Source organism: Chelonia mydas, chromosome 9, assembly GCF_015237465.2.
Source record: "Chelonia mydas isolate rCheMyd1 chromosome 9, rCheMyd1.pri.v2, whole genome shotgun sequence".
NCBI classification, from domain to species: domain Eukaryota; kingdom Metazoa; phylum Chordata; order Testudines; family Cheloniidae; genus Chelonia; species Chelonia mydas.
Genome location: NC_057855.1, coordinates 86,755,570 through 86,774,799, shown reverse-complemented (window position 1 = coordinate 86,774,799; position 19,230 = coordinate 86,755,570). Strand labels below are relative to the sequence as shown.

The following is a 19,230-nucleotide window of genomic DNA, read 5'->3' as shown; positions in this document are numbered from 1 at the left end:
TTGATATCTCTATAATGCCAAATACAATTGAGTAAAGCAGTATTTGTGTAAGCTTGGTTTTGTAATTTTTTATTAAAGTGGAAATAGTCCAAGAAGCTACTTCGTTTTTCTTACCATATGTTATCACAGATTACACTGACATCTAGTTTAAAATAATCCTTTTTATTCTTAGATGCTCATTATTAAATTGACACATTTTTGGTGCTTTTATCAGTAACAAGACTTGCTGAAGCTTTTTTTCTCAGTTGTAAGAACAAATATTTGCATATTCAGCCTTTTATTTGACAAGTATACAACATCACACTTACTTGCCCCCTTAGGTAATGGTGATCATGTTTTGTGCTTTCACTGTGGTGGAGGACTGCAAGAGTGGCAGCAGAATGAAGACCCTTGGGAGCAACATGCTAAATGGTTTCCAGGGTAAGGTACTTTTTACTGTATTGTTGTGCACACTTCCATTTACAGTATGTTGCATCTGCAACAAAGGGAGAATGTATTAACATGACCTCAAAAGGCTCAGTTTGGCTAAGCATTCAGTGGTTTGGATGCTTATCCAAATAATTTGAAATGGTTGAGATGCCCTTCTCACCATCACCTCCGTGTCCTCACTAACTTTGTTGTGGAGAAGCAACTCTCTTACAGCAGCAGTAAGAGTCTTCATAGATGGCTGTGATTCTTCTCATCCGTAGGAAGCATGGCTTTCAAGGTGCCCTGTAGTGAGGCCCATTTGCTCCCACTCACAGCATATTCTTGGAGAGAAGAGTCTTTGCTTATGTTATAAGCATTATGTGCAGCTGTGATATTATATTGGGAGTGAGCTATGTAGAAGTCTCAAGAGAAGACAAACTGCTGTTTATGCAGCACACTTACACTTAAAAATAAAGGCCTAAATTTTCAAAAGTGAGTAGCGATTTTGGGGTGTTGCAATTTTTTGGTGGCCAACATGACACCGTAAAGAGACCTATTTTTTTCAAAGAGCACATTATTTTTTCCTTTTGAAAATGAAGCCCTCTTAAGATGTCTTGAATATAAAATATATTTCTCTCTCCAGTCATCCCTGTCCAGGTGCTTGGGTATAGTTCTTCCCTGCTAGCAAATAGACCAATGTTCATTGAGACGTTGATGTGATCCTCCATTTGCTGGCTTCCAGAGTTCACTTGTTTCGATCTCCATCATGAGCATCCTGCTAATTCTGGCTGAGGAGAGAGGCCTGACCAAAGGAGAAAGCGGTATAGACCTGAACACTGGTGTGCAGAAGCCTTTGCAACAGACAGAACAGAGCAGCTCTAGGAGGATTTTTAGCTTCTGCTGCAGCATATGAAACACTAAGAGCTTGTGGTCTCTCAGGCTATGTCTATGCTACAGACCTTACAGCGGCAGAGCTGTACCGCTGCAGCTGCGCTGCTGTAAGGTCTCCCATGTAACTATTCTATGCCGCCAACATAGTTAAACCACCGTCAATGAGCCGCGGTAGCTGTGTCAGCGGGAAAGTGTCTCCTGCTGACATAGCGCTGTTCACACTGGTGCTTTTGTTGGTGAAATTTGTTGGTCGGGTGTGGTTTTTTTCACACTCCTGACCGACAAAAGTGCTAATGTAGACAGAGCCTCAGTCCCAGGTACCAACACCCCAAGCCTCGCAGTAATATAGCATGGCTGTGTCACTCACACAGTTTAGGAAATATGCTCATGCCACCAGAATTTCACACTCCAAGCGGACTCCTTCAGTGGGTTCCTCCTGAGCCTTCTCATGGGGAATTAAAGGACTGGGTGACTTTTAAAAAACCAAAAAAATAAGAGGGATCCAGATGTTACCTTGTTTAGTTTCGGTCCTGCCACTTATGTGTGATGCCACTTAAGACTTCTAGATCTACGGCAGCCTCAACAGCAACCAGAAAGTCACTAAGGTTTGAAGTAATGGTTAGTCTACCAAACATCAGAGCCTCTCAGCCTTTTCTTTCAAAGGGGGACACCTCATCAGACTAGAGCACCAGGGAATTCAACAGTTCCTGCAAATAGAAAGAACTTCAGGTATCCTCACCATAAACTATCTAGGCTACAGTTTCTGTCTCTGTTCCCAGGAATAGATTTATACAGCTCAGATCATATTGCTGGGGAGAATGGCCACAGTTTGTCAAGAAAGGATCCTTCAACAAGAATAATTCCTTCTGCGTCTCAGAGCACATACGGAGCTGAATGTTACTACCTCCTTCAAGCAATTATAACATGCTTGCCCCCAGTCTCCTGGACTTAATTGGAGGAAGAACACTCTGCTTCTTCAGTGAATAAGCCCATACAGTATCATTAGTGGCAGTTCCTGCAGTTATAGAAGAAAATTGAGTTTGACTTTTCAACAATTTCTTTTTCTTACACCAACCCTGACTTGGTTTTAGAAAAGTAAATTAATTCCTTAGAGAATTGTTTCCCAATGGAGTCTTTGAGGAGTTAACTCAAGTTGAATTCCTTTATTCATTGGATCTATCTCCTTATGTTAATCTTATGCTTTCCTTCCTGCTTTCTTTGTTTTGCACCCCTGGCTCCCAGACCATTGTTTAAATACATTTTTCCTTTCTGGCTCATGATAGGTAAGGTGCTTGTGATGGGGTGTGACCTACCATGCTAGCACCTTCCGGTGGTTGTCTTGCGGATCAGCTCCACAGGTCGGTACGCTTGACTCCTGGTGGTGTCTTGCCCACCGTCACTTATGGTCCTGGACCTGTGTTGTTCCAAGGACCATGACATCCTCTTTAGGACACAGCCCTCTGGCTGTGCCACACTCTGTGCTCCCCCTTTCCGGGGGGACAGTACCACAGTCCAATGGTCCAGCCACTTCCTCAGTGGGGAGTGGGGGGGGACCCGGGCCCGCCTACTACTCCAGGTTCTGGTCCAGGGACCCTGTAGATAACAGCCCCACACTGCATCCCCTCCAACCTCTCAGTCTATTTCCCTGGGCCACTTCCCAGCGGCCCCAGTACCTTCTTTGTTCATGCCTCAGGGCCTCAGTCTGCAACTCCCAGCCAGGAGCTCTTCCCTAGCTCCCTGGTCCCTGCTAGCAGCACTGTTCTGTCCAGGGTGCTGGCTTTCTTCTGCATGCAAGGCAGCCAGTTGTCCCAGCTGAACCTGCTCTTCCTTGCAGCTCTTCTTATATGGGCATGCCAGGCCCTATTGGCTGCTCCTTGCAGCCCCTCTCCTGTCGGCTGCTTTCTGTGCTGCCTCCCTAGGGCTCCATTAACTATTTACACGCCAATGTGGGGTGGATGCCTCATCACAGGCTATGAACAATAGCCAGATTGTTCATCATTTGTGTCTAGAATTGACCAATATTGTACTGGTACCCAGAACTGACAGATATCAACAGAAGAGATGATCCACCTTCTAACAACAGGTGATCTGTCAACCCAGGACTTCATTTTTATTTCATTTTTACGAACTTTGAAAATGCAGGTCCGTAGAAGAAATGTCTTTTTGGTAAAGATCATCACAACTACAGTATGCTCTTGCAGGTAGTCCAAAACCAGTTAGGATGCTAGGATTTGGGGGAACAGTTTCTCACTGTTTTGACAGATGACTCATGAGCTTAATGTTGATATACTGAAATTTCTTCAAAATGATCTGGACATGGTGCATTCATCAGCAGTATCTGCCTACTAAGTACACAGGTTACCTCTTGAAGTTAATCCGTGCACAATTAGATTCAGCAGGGTGGTCAACAATCCAGACTGCCCACGCCATCTGAGAGACTGAATTACTCTTCTCCCACCTTATTAATTCCTGTGGCCATCAACACCAAAAGAGGTCCTTTCTCAGCGATAAGGACTGGAAGTGTTTAGACTTTTTTGGGAGGAAAGCATACTTCTCGGCTAATGCTTTGGTTTTGAATTGCTAATTACCAAGCTCTGACGGTGAAATAAGACTACTTAACCTATTTGGAACTGAGCGATTTTATTGAGCAGCTGCCTGAGTCACACCATGACCATTTTAAGGAGATGGAAAGAGGGAAAGTTAGTGGACAAGACAACACTACAATCTGCCCTCAACACAGCTGACTCAGTGGCAAGGTCCATATCCTTGGCCGAGGTGATGCAACATGCGTCATGGCTCTATCGATCAGGCTTCCTGAAGGAGATACAATCAACCATTGAAGACCTTCCCTTTGAAAACAGTGAGTTCTTCACAGAGAAGACTGATGCCTCTCTTCACACCCTGAAGGATTCTAGGGCCATTCTCCATTCGCTGGGTGTCTACATGCCAGGACAAAAGAGAAAATTCAGTCCACCGCCCTAGCACAAACCACTCACATACCTATATCTGGCTCAGCGTTACTGCAAGCCACAGAGAAAGAAAAATAAATCTGAGGCATAACCCATCTGGCTTGCAGTCTTTGCTGTCCATATCCAAGCACCACTTCTGAAGTGTTGGTTGAGGCGTCAGACCACTCCCACCAACTGCTACAGCTGACCAACATTATCCATCCATTTGGCTACCAGCTGGCAGCATTCCCCAGCACCTGGGAGCATATAATATTGTAATGGGTACTCTATTACTTTTACTTCCCTTCCCCATCCCTCTTCAGGGACCCTATGAGAGTTTCCTATGATGAGGTAGATCGTCTCTTCTAATTAGGAGCCATAGAACCAGTACCTCAACATCTACGAGGCAAAGGTTCTATTCTTGCTATTTTGTAATACCCAAGAGGAAGGGGGGTTGGAGACCCATACTAGACCTCAGCTCTCAACACGTTTGTCAAAGCTCAAAAATTCAAGATGGTCACTCTAGCAACGATCATTCCAGCATTGGAACAAGGAGACTGTTTTTTGGCCCTCGACCTTTAGGACGCCTGTTTTCATATCTCAATCCTACCAACTCTCAGACTATGTTCCTCAGATTCACTCTGGGCTAAGACCACTACGAATACAGGGTACTCTACATTGGGCTATCGTCGGCCCTGAGAGTCTTTTCCAAGGTTCTCTCAGTAGTGGCTGCACACTTACGCTCCTAGGGGATCATGATTTACCCTTATCTGGACGATTGCCTCCTCAGAGCCGTCTCTCCAAGAGGCCCGCCAAGTCACCAAAGCTACAATGCACTTGTTCACAGACCGGGGCCCATGGAAAAATGCCCAAAAATCAACCCTAGTTCCAGTGCAACATCTGGAATTCATAGGTGCCATTCTCAACTCATTACAGGCCAGTTCTCTCCTACCTAAACACAGATTCCTCTCCCTGGCCATGCTCATGTCATAGAGACAGTTCAAAGGAGCCCGCAAATATCAGTCAAACACTGCCTCCAACTTTTGGGGCATATGGCAGCAGGCACAGCGGTAATACCTCATGTCAGGCTTCATGTGCGATGCCTTCAGATGTAGTTCAGCCCAGTTTACAGATCAAACAGGGACAGACTCAACAAATCCCTGTCACTGCCCACCAGGATCAAAAACTCCTTGGTGGAAAGAACCAGACAATGTTTGCAGAGGGATCCCCTTCTTGCCAACCCACGCATCATTGCCTCTCACCACTGACACATTGCTCATAGGGTGGGGCACGTATCTAAATGACCTCATGACACAACGCAAGTGATCACTCACAGAAATATCCTTTCACATCAACCTCCTTGAGCTAAGGGTGGTCAGGAATGCCTGCGCCCATTTCCTCCAGCTGATCAAAGGATCACACACGAAAGTCCTAACAGACAACGTAGCTTGTATGTAGTACATACAGGGGGGAGCTAGGTTGCCCTCCTTCTGTGTGGAAGCAATGAGATGACGGAACTGATGTATCTCCCATGGCATCACACTGTCAGCACGCTACCTCCCAGGCACATAAAACTCGATAGTGTACAGTCTCTCAGTTGCAAATTCCCACATGACCACGAGTGGGAGATAAACCTAGTAGTATTTCACGATCTATTCAGGTGGCGTGGGGACACCGACCATGGATCTGGAGCAGTAGCATGGAAAACACTCCCTGGGCAATGCTCTCCTCCTCCTCCCCAGGGACAGGAACCTTTTCCCCTGCTGTCAAAAGTCCTGCTCAAAATGAAGAGGCTGATCAGATGTCATACTGATTACTCCCACTTGACCGAGACAGACTTGGTACTCTTACCTGTCACAGCTCACAACATGCCCACCGAGATCTCTCCAGTCCACCCCAGGCCCCTCATACAGAATGAAGGACGCACCCTACATCCCAATATGGGGATTCTTTGCCTCAAGATATGGCTCCTTGATGGTTCCAACACCTAGAAAGCTCTGTTCAAAGGAGGTACAGGAGGTATTATTACACAGTAGAAAGTCCTGGACACTCCGTACATCCCTGCAAAAATGGTCCAGGTTCTGGATTTGGAGTACTTCCCAACAAATTTCCCTGACATTTATCGCTCTTCCACAAATCTTAGACTATAGTCTAACCCTAAAAAAATCATGAGTATGTTTAAGCTCTCTGAGTCCACCTATCGGCTATAACAGCCTTCTATCAACCAGTAGAGGGATACTCAGTGCTATCACACCTGACCTGAAAGAACTGACTTGGCCTCCCTTCGAACCCATGGCCACCTCTTCACTTACATACCTCTCAATGAAAACAGCTTCCTGATAGCAATCACCTCGGCTAGGAGAATAGGGGAAATAGCGGCTCTGATGGCACGTTCCCCTGCATGGTATTCTTCTGGGACAAGGTTATGCTCAGGCCTCGCCCAAAATTCATCCATGAGGTGACCTCCCTGTTTCACGTGAACCAATTGATTCACTTTCTAACCTTTTACCCCAAGTTTCACCGAGACAACAGGAAGGCTATATTACACATACTAGATGTCAGATGAGTCCTTGCCTCCTACCTAGATAGGACAAAGGCTTCCAGGAAGTCTCCCAAGCTTTGCCTTGCCATTGTGGGACGATCCAGGGGCTCGGTAATGTTGGTCCAGGGACTCTATAAATCGGTCTCAAAGCGCATTAGACAATGTTATCAGGTTCGTAATATGACCCCTCCAGATACTATTTGTACGCTCTCCATGAGGTCCATCTCCTCATCTGTCACCTTCTTTAAGAATGTCCCTATCTTGGAAATCTGTAGAGTGATGACATGGCTGGCTGTCCACACCTTCGCAGAACATTATGCAATCAGTGGGGACACTGCCTCCGATGCCCTCTTCGGCTCCACAGTACTGTCACCTGTAACTGACCCAACTCCAAAATCCGACCCGCCAATAGGGATACTGTTCGGGAGTCACCTACAGTGAAGTACCCATAGGGACATAAAGAAGGAGGAGGAAGTTACTCACCTTGTGCAGTAACAATGGTTCTTCGAGAGGTCTGTCCCTATGGGTGCTCCACAGCCCACCCTCCTCCTCCTACTTCGGAGTTCTTGTTAATGTCTCTATGGTAGAGAAGGAACTAAGGGGGTTAGCCGTGCACTCTGACTAGCCTCATGGCAAGCCACGAGGAGAAACCGTGTATGTGCTGGCCTAATGGACACTGCTACTGAAGTTGTCCAATCAGCAGCACCAGGACGCAAGCATACCTACGGTGGAGCACCCAGAGGGGGATACATCTCAAAGAACCATTGTTACTGCATAAGGTGAGTAAATTATTCTTATGTTTGAGTTTCAAGATCTCAGTTATGGGATGTAATTCATATATTAACTGCTTTTGGAAAGTCAGCTAAACTCTTCGGAGCCAGCAAACCATTATCAAGAATTTTCTGTGTCTATCAAGAATTCTCATTATCGAGAATTATCCATTGTACTGTCTCCATCGGTTGGCAGAGAGGAGTTATATCCAAGTGCTTGGAGTGGCGTAAAAGATATTGAAAAGAGGGATAGAACAGGTAAGGAAAATGTCTATTTGTCCATGACTGTGGTTCATTGCTTACAAAAAGATTAAAAGAGTTGATATTTAAAAGTTATATTGTATTTCCTTGTTTGCAACGTTTGTTTTTCTTTTATAAACCAGTGATTGTGGCTGCCATGGCCAGTGAATGTAAAATTTTGTGATTCCAATTGTTGAGAGTCCATGCCAAATAAACATTGTTGATGAAGCTCACTTCCTTTCACTATCAGAATGTTTTTTAAAATGTTTAAATGACATCTATGATTCCAGTTACATTTTCAGAGAAAGAACTTCAAGAGCAGAAATATTCTTTGAAATGCAGAATTACCCAAATTCTTCTGAAAATTGTGTGTTCAGCTTTGTTTGTTTTCCCATGTGTACAATGCTTTTTGTAATTTAAAATCTTTTGTGACTATAGATGCAAATACCTGCTACAAGAGAAGGGCCAAGAATTTGTAAACAGTGTTCAGTTAACGCCTTTACCGAGGGATTCCACGGTAAGTTGTCTTTTTTTCACCATCTACTGTTTTAGTTTCCCTAGAGAAATAACTTTTAATTACAGATAACATTGTATAACTTCACATTTTTTTGTGAAATCAATTTATCATGTGAATACAGAATATATCTAGTGATAGTATATAGTTTTTACACTGCTTTGATCATCAACAGGAAGTGGAAGGGATTCAGTTACAGTGTAGCAATATGATTAGGGCACTTCCAAATTCATGGCTGTAAAACATGCATCACAGACTCTGAACTCTGATCTCCCCCGTGAAATCTGGCTATTGTGGGAAAGGGGCAGGGCTGGGGCTGCCCCAGCCGGGGCTTCCTACCATGTGCTGAGCTCTCGCTGCTAGGCCCAGCCCAGGTTGGGAAGGGACAGGACTTCTTTTTCCCCTGCAGATGCTGCTCCCGGAGCCACGTCAGACCCTCCTCTGGGAACCTCCCCCGGCTACAAAAAGCCCATGACCTGGGCATATGGTAATCCACCCCCTCAAATCCTGCAACATTCCTGTGCTGGAAGCGGTACAAGCTTTAGATCAGTGGTGGGCAACCTGCGGCCTGTCAGGATAATCCGCTGGTGGACCGTGAGACAGTGTTTACATTGACCATCCACAGGCATGGCTGCCCGCAGCTCCCAGTGGCCGCGGTTCGCCATTCCCGGCAAATGGGAGCTGTGGGAAGCAGCACAGGACGCAGGGATGTCCAGGGAGACTTCAGCTCTATGCAACACCCTTGTCCTTTAGTCTATAAGCATTTTCCCACCACCAGTGTCCAACTATATACAATTCTTAAAGATTTCTCACCTACCACAGGCTGGGTCAGTAACCACCTCCCTCTCTGACTGACCTCTCTCTCTGGCTGCCTCCCTCCTTTTGGCTCCTTCCCAGCCTTTGTAGCTCCTGCCTATCAGGCTAGCAGGTGTTGCCAATCGCAAAGCAGACATAAAACTTTTCATCCAGCCCCAATCTATCCCCCTTGATTGTGGCAGGGGCTGATTAGGTGTGTTTGCAGCAGCACCCTGCCACAAACACCCAAAGCATGGTGTTACATTCCTCACCATCTTGGCTAATACCCATTGATGGACCTGTTCTCCATGAACTTTCTAATCTTTTTTTGAACTCAGTTATACTTTTGGCTTTCACAACATCACCTGGCACTGGGTTCTACAGGGATGACTGTTGCGTGAAGAAGTACTTCCTTTTCTTTGTATTAAACCTGCAACCTATTAATTTCATTGCATGACCCCTACTTCTTGTGTTATGTGAAGGAGTAAAGAACACTTCCTTATTCACTTCTGTCAAATCGTGAGTGGTGTGAAGGACCTCTATAATATCCCGCCTTGGTTGTCTCGTTTTCAAGCTGAATAGTCCCTCTCTTCTTAATCTTGCCTCATATGGAAGCTGTTCCTTATCCTTAATCTTTTTGTTATTTTTTTTTTGCCCTTCTCTGTACCTTTTCCAATTCTAATATATCTTTTTTGAGATGGGGTGACAAGAACTGCACACAATATTCAGAAGTGTGGGTGTACCATGGATTTATGTAGTGGCATTATGATATTTACTGTCTTATTAGCTATCTCTTTCCTAATGGTTCTTAACATTGTTAGCTTTTTTGATTGCCGCTGCACATTGAGCCGATGTTTTTAGAGACCTGTCCACAATGACTCCACAGTCTTTTTCTTGAGTGGTTACAGCTAATTTAGACCCCATCGTTCTGTATGTATAGTTGGGATTATATTTTCCAATATGCATTACTTCACATTTATCGACACTGCCATTTTGTTGCCTAGTTTTGTGAAATCCCTTTGTGACGCCTCACAGTCTGCTTTGGATTTAGCTATCTTGAGTAATTTTGTATTCTCTGCAAATTTTGCCAACTCACTGTTGACCCCTTTTTCAAGATCATTTATGAATGTTGAAGTGATCATATACATATGGCTTATTACAGGATGATTTGAGATTTGTCCATATTGTTTATGACAGAATGGTTTGGTTCTGCCACCACTGGCTGCTTAGGCAAATTACTTCAGCTCTCTGTGCCTCAGTTTCTTCATGTGTAAAATGGGGATTATGACAGTGACCTCCTTTATAAAGTGCTCTGAGAGCGGTTGATGAAAAGTGCTGTATAAGAACTAGGTGGTATTATTTAAGTGTGTCCAATCCTGTTGAAAGAGATGACTAATAAAAGACTGGATTCCTATTGAATCACATCTGAGTCATGGTGTCACACTCGGCATGATGAATAGCAAAAGCCTTTTTCTTACCCTTTCCTTACCACTGTTTAGAAATTTTTCTTTGGTTGCAGGGGACTTAATCTAAGTTTATATTTCTGTTTTAGATAGAAGCTTCTGAGAAGACATCACTACTTATAGGTATCAGTAAAACAGTTACATTTATGTGTTCTTAGTTTGCCTTCCTCACCAGGTTCTGTTGTTGTGGCTTATGTTTGTGGGGAGAATGAAAGAAATGGCTAATTTTGAAGGTGACCCTGCTATGCTTTATATAGGAAAAGGGAAGCTAACTCATTAAATTACGCTCTTCCTTTACGTCCTTCCTTCCAAACACTTAAATAATAAGCACAACATATGGATGAACTGCTGAACAGATAATGTAATTTGGGAGCCAGAGTGTAAATTTATCACTTCATTAACCTGAAGGTAAAAAAATCAATGAATAAATTCTAACCTTGATAGGGGGAAAAAACCTAGTGTTTTGCGAGTGGCCAAATACGGGGGTGTGTTTGTGTGTGTGTTAAAAGGTGTAGACCACAGTAGAAGTAAATTTTAATGTATAGTTACACCTCTATATCTTTATGGCCAGTAAGTACACTTTACAATTACTGAGTTGTTAAGGAGTACTTGTGGCACCTTAGAGACTAACCAATTTATTTGAGCATAAGCTTTCGTGAGCTACAGCATCCGATGAAGTGAGCTGTAGCTCACAAAAGCTTATGCTCAAATAAATTGGTTAGTCTCTAAGGTGCCACAAGTACTCCTTTTCTTTTTGAGTTGTTAAGACTATAGGAAGAATATCAGGGAATGCCGAAAGTGTTTGGGTCTCTCCTTGAATGAAAATGCTGTCACAAAAATACTTGGGAAGGCTTAAATAAGAGCCTAATTGTCTCTCATATCTGTATGAGAGGTTCTAGCACTCTTTCTTATAAACATAAAACAAAAAAGTGAGAAAATAGTGATGAGTATAGCAGCAGGATTATCTTACAGCTACTTAAAAATATTTAGTTGGTAGGAAAAGATATCTACCATTGATATGCAGTGATTCCACAACAACTTAGATTTATAAAATATTCTGGGGGATAATGACAGGTTTCAGAGTAGCAGCCGTGTTAGTCTGTATTCGCAAAAAGAAAAGGAGTACTTGTGGTCTCTAAGGTGCCACAAGTACTCCTTTTCTTTCTGGGGGATAAGTGTCTCTAAGTATATTCACATATGAGAGAGCTCTAGTTTCACTGCAAGCAGTTTTGCCAAGGAAAAAGGAACTGAGTAACCCTTAAATGTAGTCAAAATGAGTGGAAATAGCAAATACCTTGCGAATAAACCTAAGCAAAGAATTCCACTGTGAAGGAAAGGGGAGGCATAATGGTAGAAAAATAATTTCCTACTGTTATATGTGTATCTGATAAGACAGGGAGGCACACATTACAGTACTATTGATTGTACTGCATTTTGGTTTTGTAACCTTAATAAATTGGCAAGTTGCTTATAGTCTGGGTATCGGTGGGTTATATTTTTTATAAATTGAAAGAAAGTATATTAAACAAACCTTTACCTGTACTTAAGGATATAAGCTAAATTATAAAGATAATTTGGATCCAAGTGTGGTAAGATCTATGATTACTGCTACGTGAGGAAACATTCTGTGTAAAAAGATATAGTGAACATTTCCGTTGACAGAGTGATCTGAATGGATAAAATCTAGGAGTCTTTATAATATAAGTAGGGTGGCCAGTGGAAGGGTTGGGAATATAGCAAATCTGGGAGGTGTCCTAGTTGTTTGATGTTTGATTTATATTTCACAGTGCAAAATCACCAGTCAGAGAAATTTAATTGTCTAACTTTTGGTTAAGTGTTATAAAGTTCTTTAAAAAATTTCAGTGAACACTGCTGACTATTTCTAATTTGCTCTTGGTTAAACTGATTTTTCTCTCAATGTTTGTTAAAGATGACGATCTCCTGCAAAACCAATTGGTACAAGATGCCATGCGTATGGGTTTCAGTTTGTCTGAGATTAAGAACATTATGGAGAAGAAACTGCGGACATATGGAGAAAACTACACATCTGTTGAAGTTCTAGTTTCAGATATAATAAATGCTCAAAAAGAAAACGTACAAGAAGAAGTATCCAGTGAGAGCTCACTACCAAGAGGTGAATTTTTTAAAATTACAAGATATAGATGCAAAAGATTATAACAGATTGTATTAAATATCTTATTGGTATATTTCTGTTGCCATCTTTGCGTAACACAAAATTAATGCATGTAATATGTGTCATTTTTCGAGAATTCAATAAGCTAATCATATACACAACTACTTCAAACAAAAAAAAAAGAAATTTACATTTTATTTAACCAACAGCATTTAAGAATATTCTGCTTTATGTTAGAAAAGAGCCGCCTACCACTGATGCTACAATAATGTATAGTATTAGAGACGCTGTCTACCTGAAATCTAGCCACTTTCAAAAATGTATTAAAAGTAGTTTCAGATTCTATCCCTACTCCCAAATTCCTTTGCCGATATTTGTGCTTTTATTATCACTTGTTTTTTTTTAAATATGTCAAGTCTTCATCCCCTCCCTCTCCTGCTGGGGTGAGTATTTCTCACAGTAGATGGGAAACGACTGTACAGGAAAACTACGAAATAGACTATACACAAAGTGCTGTCAAATGTCCAGGATAAATAAATGGCAAAAAAATAAAGAGAACCTCTAGTTTCCTCTACTCTGTCTGTTATAAAACTCTGAAAGGTTAATTAATAAAATATTTTTACAAGTATTGTAGCCTACAAACCTTAGTCATGGCCCAAGACCCCATTGTGCCAGGTGCTGTACAAACACAGAACAAAAATATGGTCCGTTCCAAAGACCTTACAATCTGAGTATAAGACAACAGATGGAGGAAACAATGAGACAATAGTGGTCAGCATGATAGGCTGTTATATTAGTGCACGAGTGGCCTAGATGCTGTCAGGTTTTTTTGTAGGCATCACAACAAAAGAGTTTTAAGGAGCATTTTGCATTAAGGATAATGCATTAGTTTTGCGGACATCTATGAGGAGCTTCTCCCAAGCATGGGGACAGCATTCCAGACAAAAGCAGATTTTTTTTTTCCAAGGAGCGCACAGTTTTATAATACAGAACTAAAATAGCATGTATAGTTAATCCTTTTGGCAGTACAACTTTTTAAATTAACTCTTAAAACAGTTACTCTTTTTGGTGCCTATAACAAAACCAAATAAAAACAATTTTCTCTGCCTATCTTTAGTTGAATAAAAAATTCTACTTAGGAAATATTTTATACAACACATGACACCTTTTTTCCTATTTAAATTTTCGGGGGAGCAGGGGAGGTGTCAATGTGATATGTTAGCTTTTTTCAGCACTCTGTATTCTTTCCTTTTGTGAATTGGAGTTCCCTATTCCCCATTCTGCTCCCTATGCATAGCATTACAATGTAGTCTTACTATTATTTCTCAAATAACACAACAGAATATAATATTTTTTCTACAACTCTAGGCACATATTGTAAGGTATGAATACCTACACATATGCACCTACATTTAAAGACTTAGACATTTTAGGCTAGCTTGGTGTCTGGGAGTAAGGAGAGCAACGGTGACTTTAAGGAGGCCTGATGGCTGCTCTGACTGAGGACTGGTGCCCATGGCCCAAGCTGGGAATCAGTCAAGTAATAGCAGCATCCCAACCATAGACTCTAATCATCAGGCAGGAGCAGAGTGGTGTAGAAACCAAAATGCCAGTCCTGTGTCATGGAGGATTCCCCCTATGCAGAGACTCTCCTCTGCTCTGATCCACTGAGTTTGTGCCAGTTCACTGAGACAAAGAGGTTATAAAATGGACACAATATGGCTAGGAATCTGGCTCTTTTGTGTTATGATATGATGACCTACAGTTCATGGCAATTTATCCGGTCGGCAATGCTGATGGGCCCCCTCTATGTAATGAGTGTCTTTCTCTTTCCATCCCCTGACAAGTTTTTGCTGGCAGCTGCCAATGGGAAGCCCATGTGAAAAGCTTCTGCAGATAGTTCTAGATCTGTATATAGAGAGGGTTAAACTCCCATCTTTCTCCACTGTGGGGGGGCATAATCTCTCTCCCACCATGTGGAATGATGAGGAGGAGAGTCCAGATTGTAGGGTTTGTAGTCTCTAACATGTTTTTTTCTTGTTTAGGGGATGATTTATTCCTGTCATACCAAGAAAACTTAGTTTGCATGGGGAAGGTAGTTTAAGAGATTAGCTACTTTTATTAAGTATGTTAACTTGTTCCGTGTGTTTCCCTTTTCCTCAGATCTGAGTACTGAAGAGAAGTTAAGACGTTTACAGGAGGAAAAGATATGTAAAATCTGTATGGATAAAGACATCTCAGTAGTTTTTATTCCCTGCGGCCATCTGGTTGCTTGTAAAGAATGTGCTGAAGCAGTTGATAAATGCCCTGTGTGTTGTATGGTTATTACAAAAAGACAGAAAATATTTATGTATTAGTCATATGTACAGTGCTGTTTGTGCAAATGTTTGCTGTTACATTGTTTAAAATCACTGTAATGCAATAACAAACAATTGGGATGTTCAGCACTGTAGCACACAAATATATTTATGGAGAGTCTAAAGTTTTGGGATAATAAAAACAAAGCTTTAGTCAGTGCCCTAAAAGCTCATGAACTGACAGTCAGAAGCTGCTAAATTTGTGCTTATAGCTCTCACATTCAACTGCAACCTCTATTCCTCTCCAGTTTGTCCCTTCACTTTAATTGAAGTGACACACAAGAAATTCTTCCCTACGACATTCTCATATTTTATATATGTCTGAATATGCACACCTTTCTAATTTATTGTAAAGTGCATAAATTAAGTATATTATTCACTCGTATACAATAGCATGGGAAAACTGAATGATCTGACTACAAGCCGTGCTACTAATAACAATGTAGGTTGGAATTTGTCATCTGATCTCACTCTTTACCTCTGACTCTGCCAAGTTTTCAGAAAGGGTATGGGTAATAAGCTATAAAATGGAGGTGACCAAAAAAAAAAAAATCCAGCCATGTTTTTGTTAAATAAAATTTTAGCAAGATTAATATTATTCAAAACTAGAATAGTAAGGTTTAGCATCTATTGAAGAAGGCAGATGTTTGTGGGTTCAGGAATGGTGACATTTTAGTGAGAGAAATAAATAGCTAAAAGTTTATGTAGTTTTGTTTTTATGTTGATTATTTTAGTGACTGTCTAATCTCTTAAACAGGGTTAAGCCCCTTTCTAACTCAGTAAAACATTAATCAGTTACACACATTACTTTTCTTATAGGGAAAATGGCATCTTTTAAAATCCCCTGACCTTTTCTAAACCACTAAAACGTACAAATTATTTTAAAATTATTCACATGACAGAAAAATTAAAAAATCATCCATATGTTTCTTTTCTCTTTTTTAAACAGTTTCCCCTTCCAAGCATACATTAGTCTTCCCGAGTCCAGTACAGTATGTATTTTAAAAATTGACTAATTTCACTTCTACCTTTCATTTCAACTAATTATATTCTTGTCGTTTACATATCATAGAGTTACATTCCAGCATCAATGTTTAAGTTACACTATGTCCATTTATTTCTCCATCTCAGACTGCCTTAAGGCTGATCTTTTCTAGCCCCAAAACTAAAAGGATTCTTAAACTATCACACAAGTATCCCCCACCCCACGCCCATCTTGCAGGCTCACAGTTGTAGCCTGTCCTTTCTATAACCCCTCCCAAACAGGGAGTAAGCTTGGTCCTATTTCAAAAAGCCAAAACCAATATAAACACTGTATAAAGAGTTGTCGTCCAGAACTTTTTTTGCTAGATTAACTCATAGGAAGTTCCTTGAAAATGAATGTAAACTGTAAACCATTTACGTTGTCCTTTGAAGAATCATGGTCAACTTGTATATAAGAAAGATTTTCAATAACATTGCTTATACATAGTATCAAATTGTCTAAAACATTGTCTAAAACAGGATTGTGATGACATTATACTGTAATAACTCTCCTGGCATTGTTTGAGCTTTCTCTCTACCAGGTTTTCCAGTAGAACTAAAGACCTGGCCACAGAGTCTGATCTTGCAAGGTGCTGAGAGTTCTCATCGAACAACTCACATTTATTATCCGAATAAATTGAGGATTCTCAGCATCTTGCATGATCACATTTTGGGGAGGGATTTATTGCAATTACAAATGTGAAAAATAAAGAGTAATTACAATTAATGATCTTAACAGATCTCCTAAGAGAACACAATATCTTATGCAGGGCTTCCCCCCTCCGCTGTGGGTGGTAATTTAAAATGCTCTAATGTAGTATGCTGCTACTTAAGTTTTGGAAGATAAAGCTTCAGCATCTGCTTCCAGTCTGAAGAACCTTTGCAAAGGTTTTTTTGGAGAGAGAGAAATTTTCAAAGTATTACTCTTTTCTTTCTGATTGGAGTTACTAGATAAATTTGCTTTTCAGGGTTTTACAAAATCATTTGTTTGAAAAACTGTTGTATGTAATCTGGAGTTTTTCCCCAAGTCCTGAGAGCTTTGGTTGAACTGCCAACAGTAGGAGAACTGTTCAGATAGCTGGAGAATGAAACCTGCTGGCCCTAGGTGCCTCAGGACATTAAAGCCATTTGTACTTAAATTTTGTTAATTTCTGTTGTACTTTGATGAGAATTTGGCATGTTTTAGGATCCTGTGGCTAACAAATTCCAGTTACAGAATTATAGTTCAGGTATGACATTATTTGGAATTTCTAGATAATCAAAACATTCATTTCCAAACCCATTTTTATCATCCCATTTGTATATATTCAAGATTTGATATATTCCCAGGATGTAATCAGATGATCTGTTGTCTCTGCTTTCAAAGTAAAATATATTTTAATAATTCTTATTTAAAAATGTATTCTTCTAACAATCCAATTTTTGGATATAAACTGGTAAAAGAGGGCAAGATATAGCATATATAATTTAAGACAATGGGTATGATGCAGCAAACACTTATGCACATACAAAACTTTACTCATGTGAGTATTTCCATTGACCTCATTGCTGAATCCTTCCCTTCCAAAGCTTCGCTTCAGTGGGACTCCTCATGTGAGTAAAATTATGCACGTGCATAAGTGTTTGCAGAATTAGGCCCAATATAGTGCTTTTATGTACTACTTGTAAATTTAGAAATTGCCCTATTTATTTACATATATAAATTAATATTCTGCTTTTGGTTTCACAAAGGCACTGCGTATAATTGAAAATGGTATAATGCCCTTATTTTTGCAATTTAGGTTGTGACATAAGTCAGACAGAAGTCTTAGTTTATCAAATCAATGTCAATGCGGGATGTTCCTGTTTTAATGTGGAAAATCTGTCCAAGATTGCATGTTCCCTGTTTACTTCATGATTGTCAGTCTTAGTTTCTATATTTAAATATGTTCCTCTGTTTTTCTTTCTTTTTAAAGATTCACTGTATACATCAACAGACACTAATAGACTTCATATACTTTGTTTTCAGAACACTAACGGTGTTGTCTCATCTTAAAAATTAAACAGAAAATATATATATTTTGTGGTTAGGGTTAAGATTTTATCATGGGCATAATGGGATAGCACCAGCATAAAATTATCTTTTTTTGTTCCTTCAGCGTTCAAAAAGTTTAAACTTACATGTGTCTATTTATACAGTTTTATTTTATGTATTTTGCTCAATTTGACAGTAAATCATTTTATAAAATTTCATTTTTGCTTCTAGTCAGTTTCCCTTTCTGGCTCTCAAGATATCTGTTTGAGTTCGTAACATTTCAGTTGATATTAAGTCTTGTTGTCCTCCCCTTTTCTCATCTTGTTTTAAAAATCTGAATTTTGGATTTAAGTAAGACTTAGGTGGTGATGCCTCTCTTGAACAGTGTAATCTCCAAATTTGTGAAAATGAATGGACTGTATTTGCACATGTTGATATATTTCAGTCTTTTGAACTGAATGATGTATTTGATGTGGAACGTTGATTAATGATGCTTAATACTGAATATGATTTTTCATCTTGTTAAAACTTTGTTAAATTTCAGTCCATTGGACTATATTTCATGAGATTATTTTTTTAATTAGTTCTGTGTAAAATATTCACAGAACTGTTTTGTGATTCTAGTCTGACTTTATAATTAATTTTTAAATAGATTAAGCGAATTTAAATTGTTTATTGTTAGTCTTTGATTTTACATGTAAAGAGCAATCATAAGATGGCATTATTTGTAATTTCTTCGCTTTGTATATGTAATATAACAGGATGTTGCTAATTAATTTTAATAAACATGGTAAATATAAATATAATGACTAAGAAGAATATAATTGACCTGAAGAAGAATTCTGTGTAGCTCAAAAGCTTGTCTCTTTCACCAATAGACGTTGGTCGAATAAAAGATATTACCTCACCTATCTTGTCTCCCTAATATCGTGGGACCAGCACGGCTACAACAACACTGCAAATAAGAAGCACAGTATTCATTGTCCGTATACAGTTAGATTCTACTTACCTTACTTGTACTAGTCCTGTTGACGCTCATGAGACTTTTTCTGAGTGAGGAGAGTAGAGTTTGGCCCACTGAAGTAGATGACAACTTTTAAGGAATTCAGGGTCTAGTTTAATCACTAAACT

General features: G+C 40.3%; 1 protein-coding gene across 1 annotated transcript in view; it reads left to right on the top strand.

Moving 5' to 3' along the window:
* The window catches only part of LOC102939941 (X-linked inhibitor of apoptosis), a 48,749-nt gene extending 29,743 nt beyond the window's left edge, over window positions 1–19,006 (top strand). Inside the window, exons 3-7 of the mRNA XM_037908425.2 lie at window positions 321–420; window positions 8,238–8,316; window positions 10,661–10,694; window positions 12,502–12,705; window positions 14,869–19,006. Coding sequence (XP_037764353.1) covers window positions 321–420; window positions 8,238–8,316; window positions 10,661–10,694; window positions 12,502–12,705; window positions 14,869–15,062 — 611 coding nt within the window. The 3' untranslated portion in view covers window positions 15,063–19,006. The remainder of the gene's footprint in view (window positions 1–320; window positions 421–8,237; window positions 8,317–10,660; window positions 10,695–12,501; window positions 12,706–14,868) is intronic.
* The last annotated feature ends 224 nt before the right edge of the window (window positions 19,007–19,230 follow it).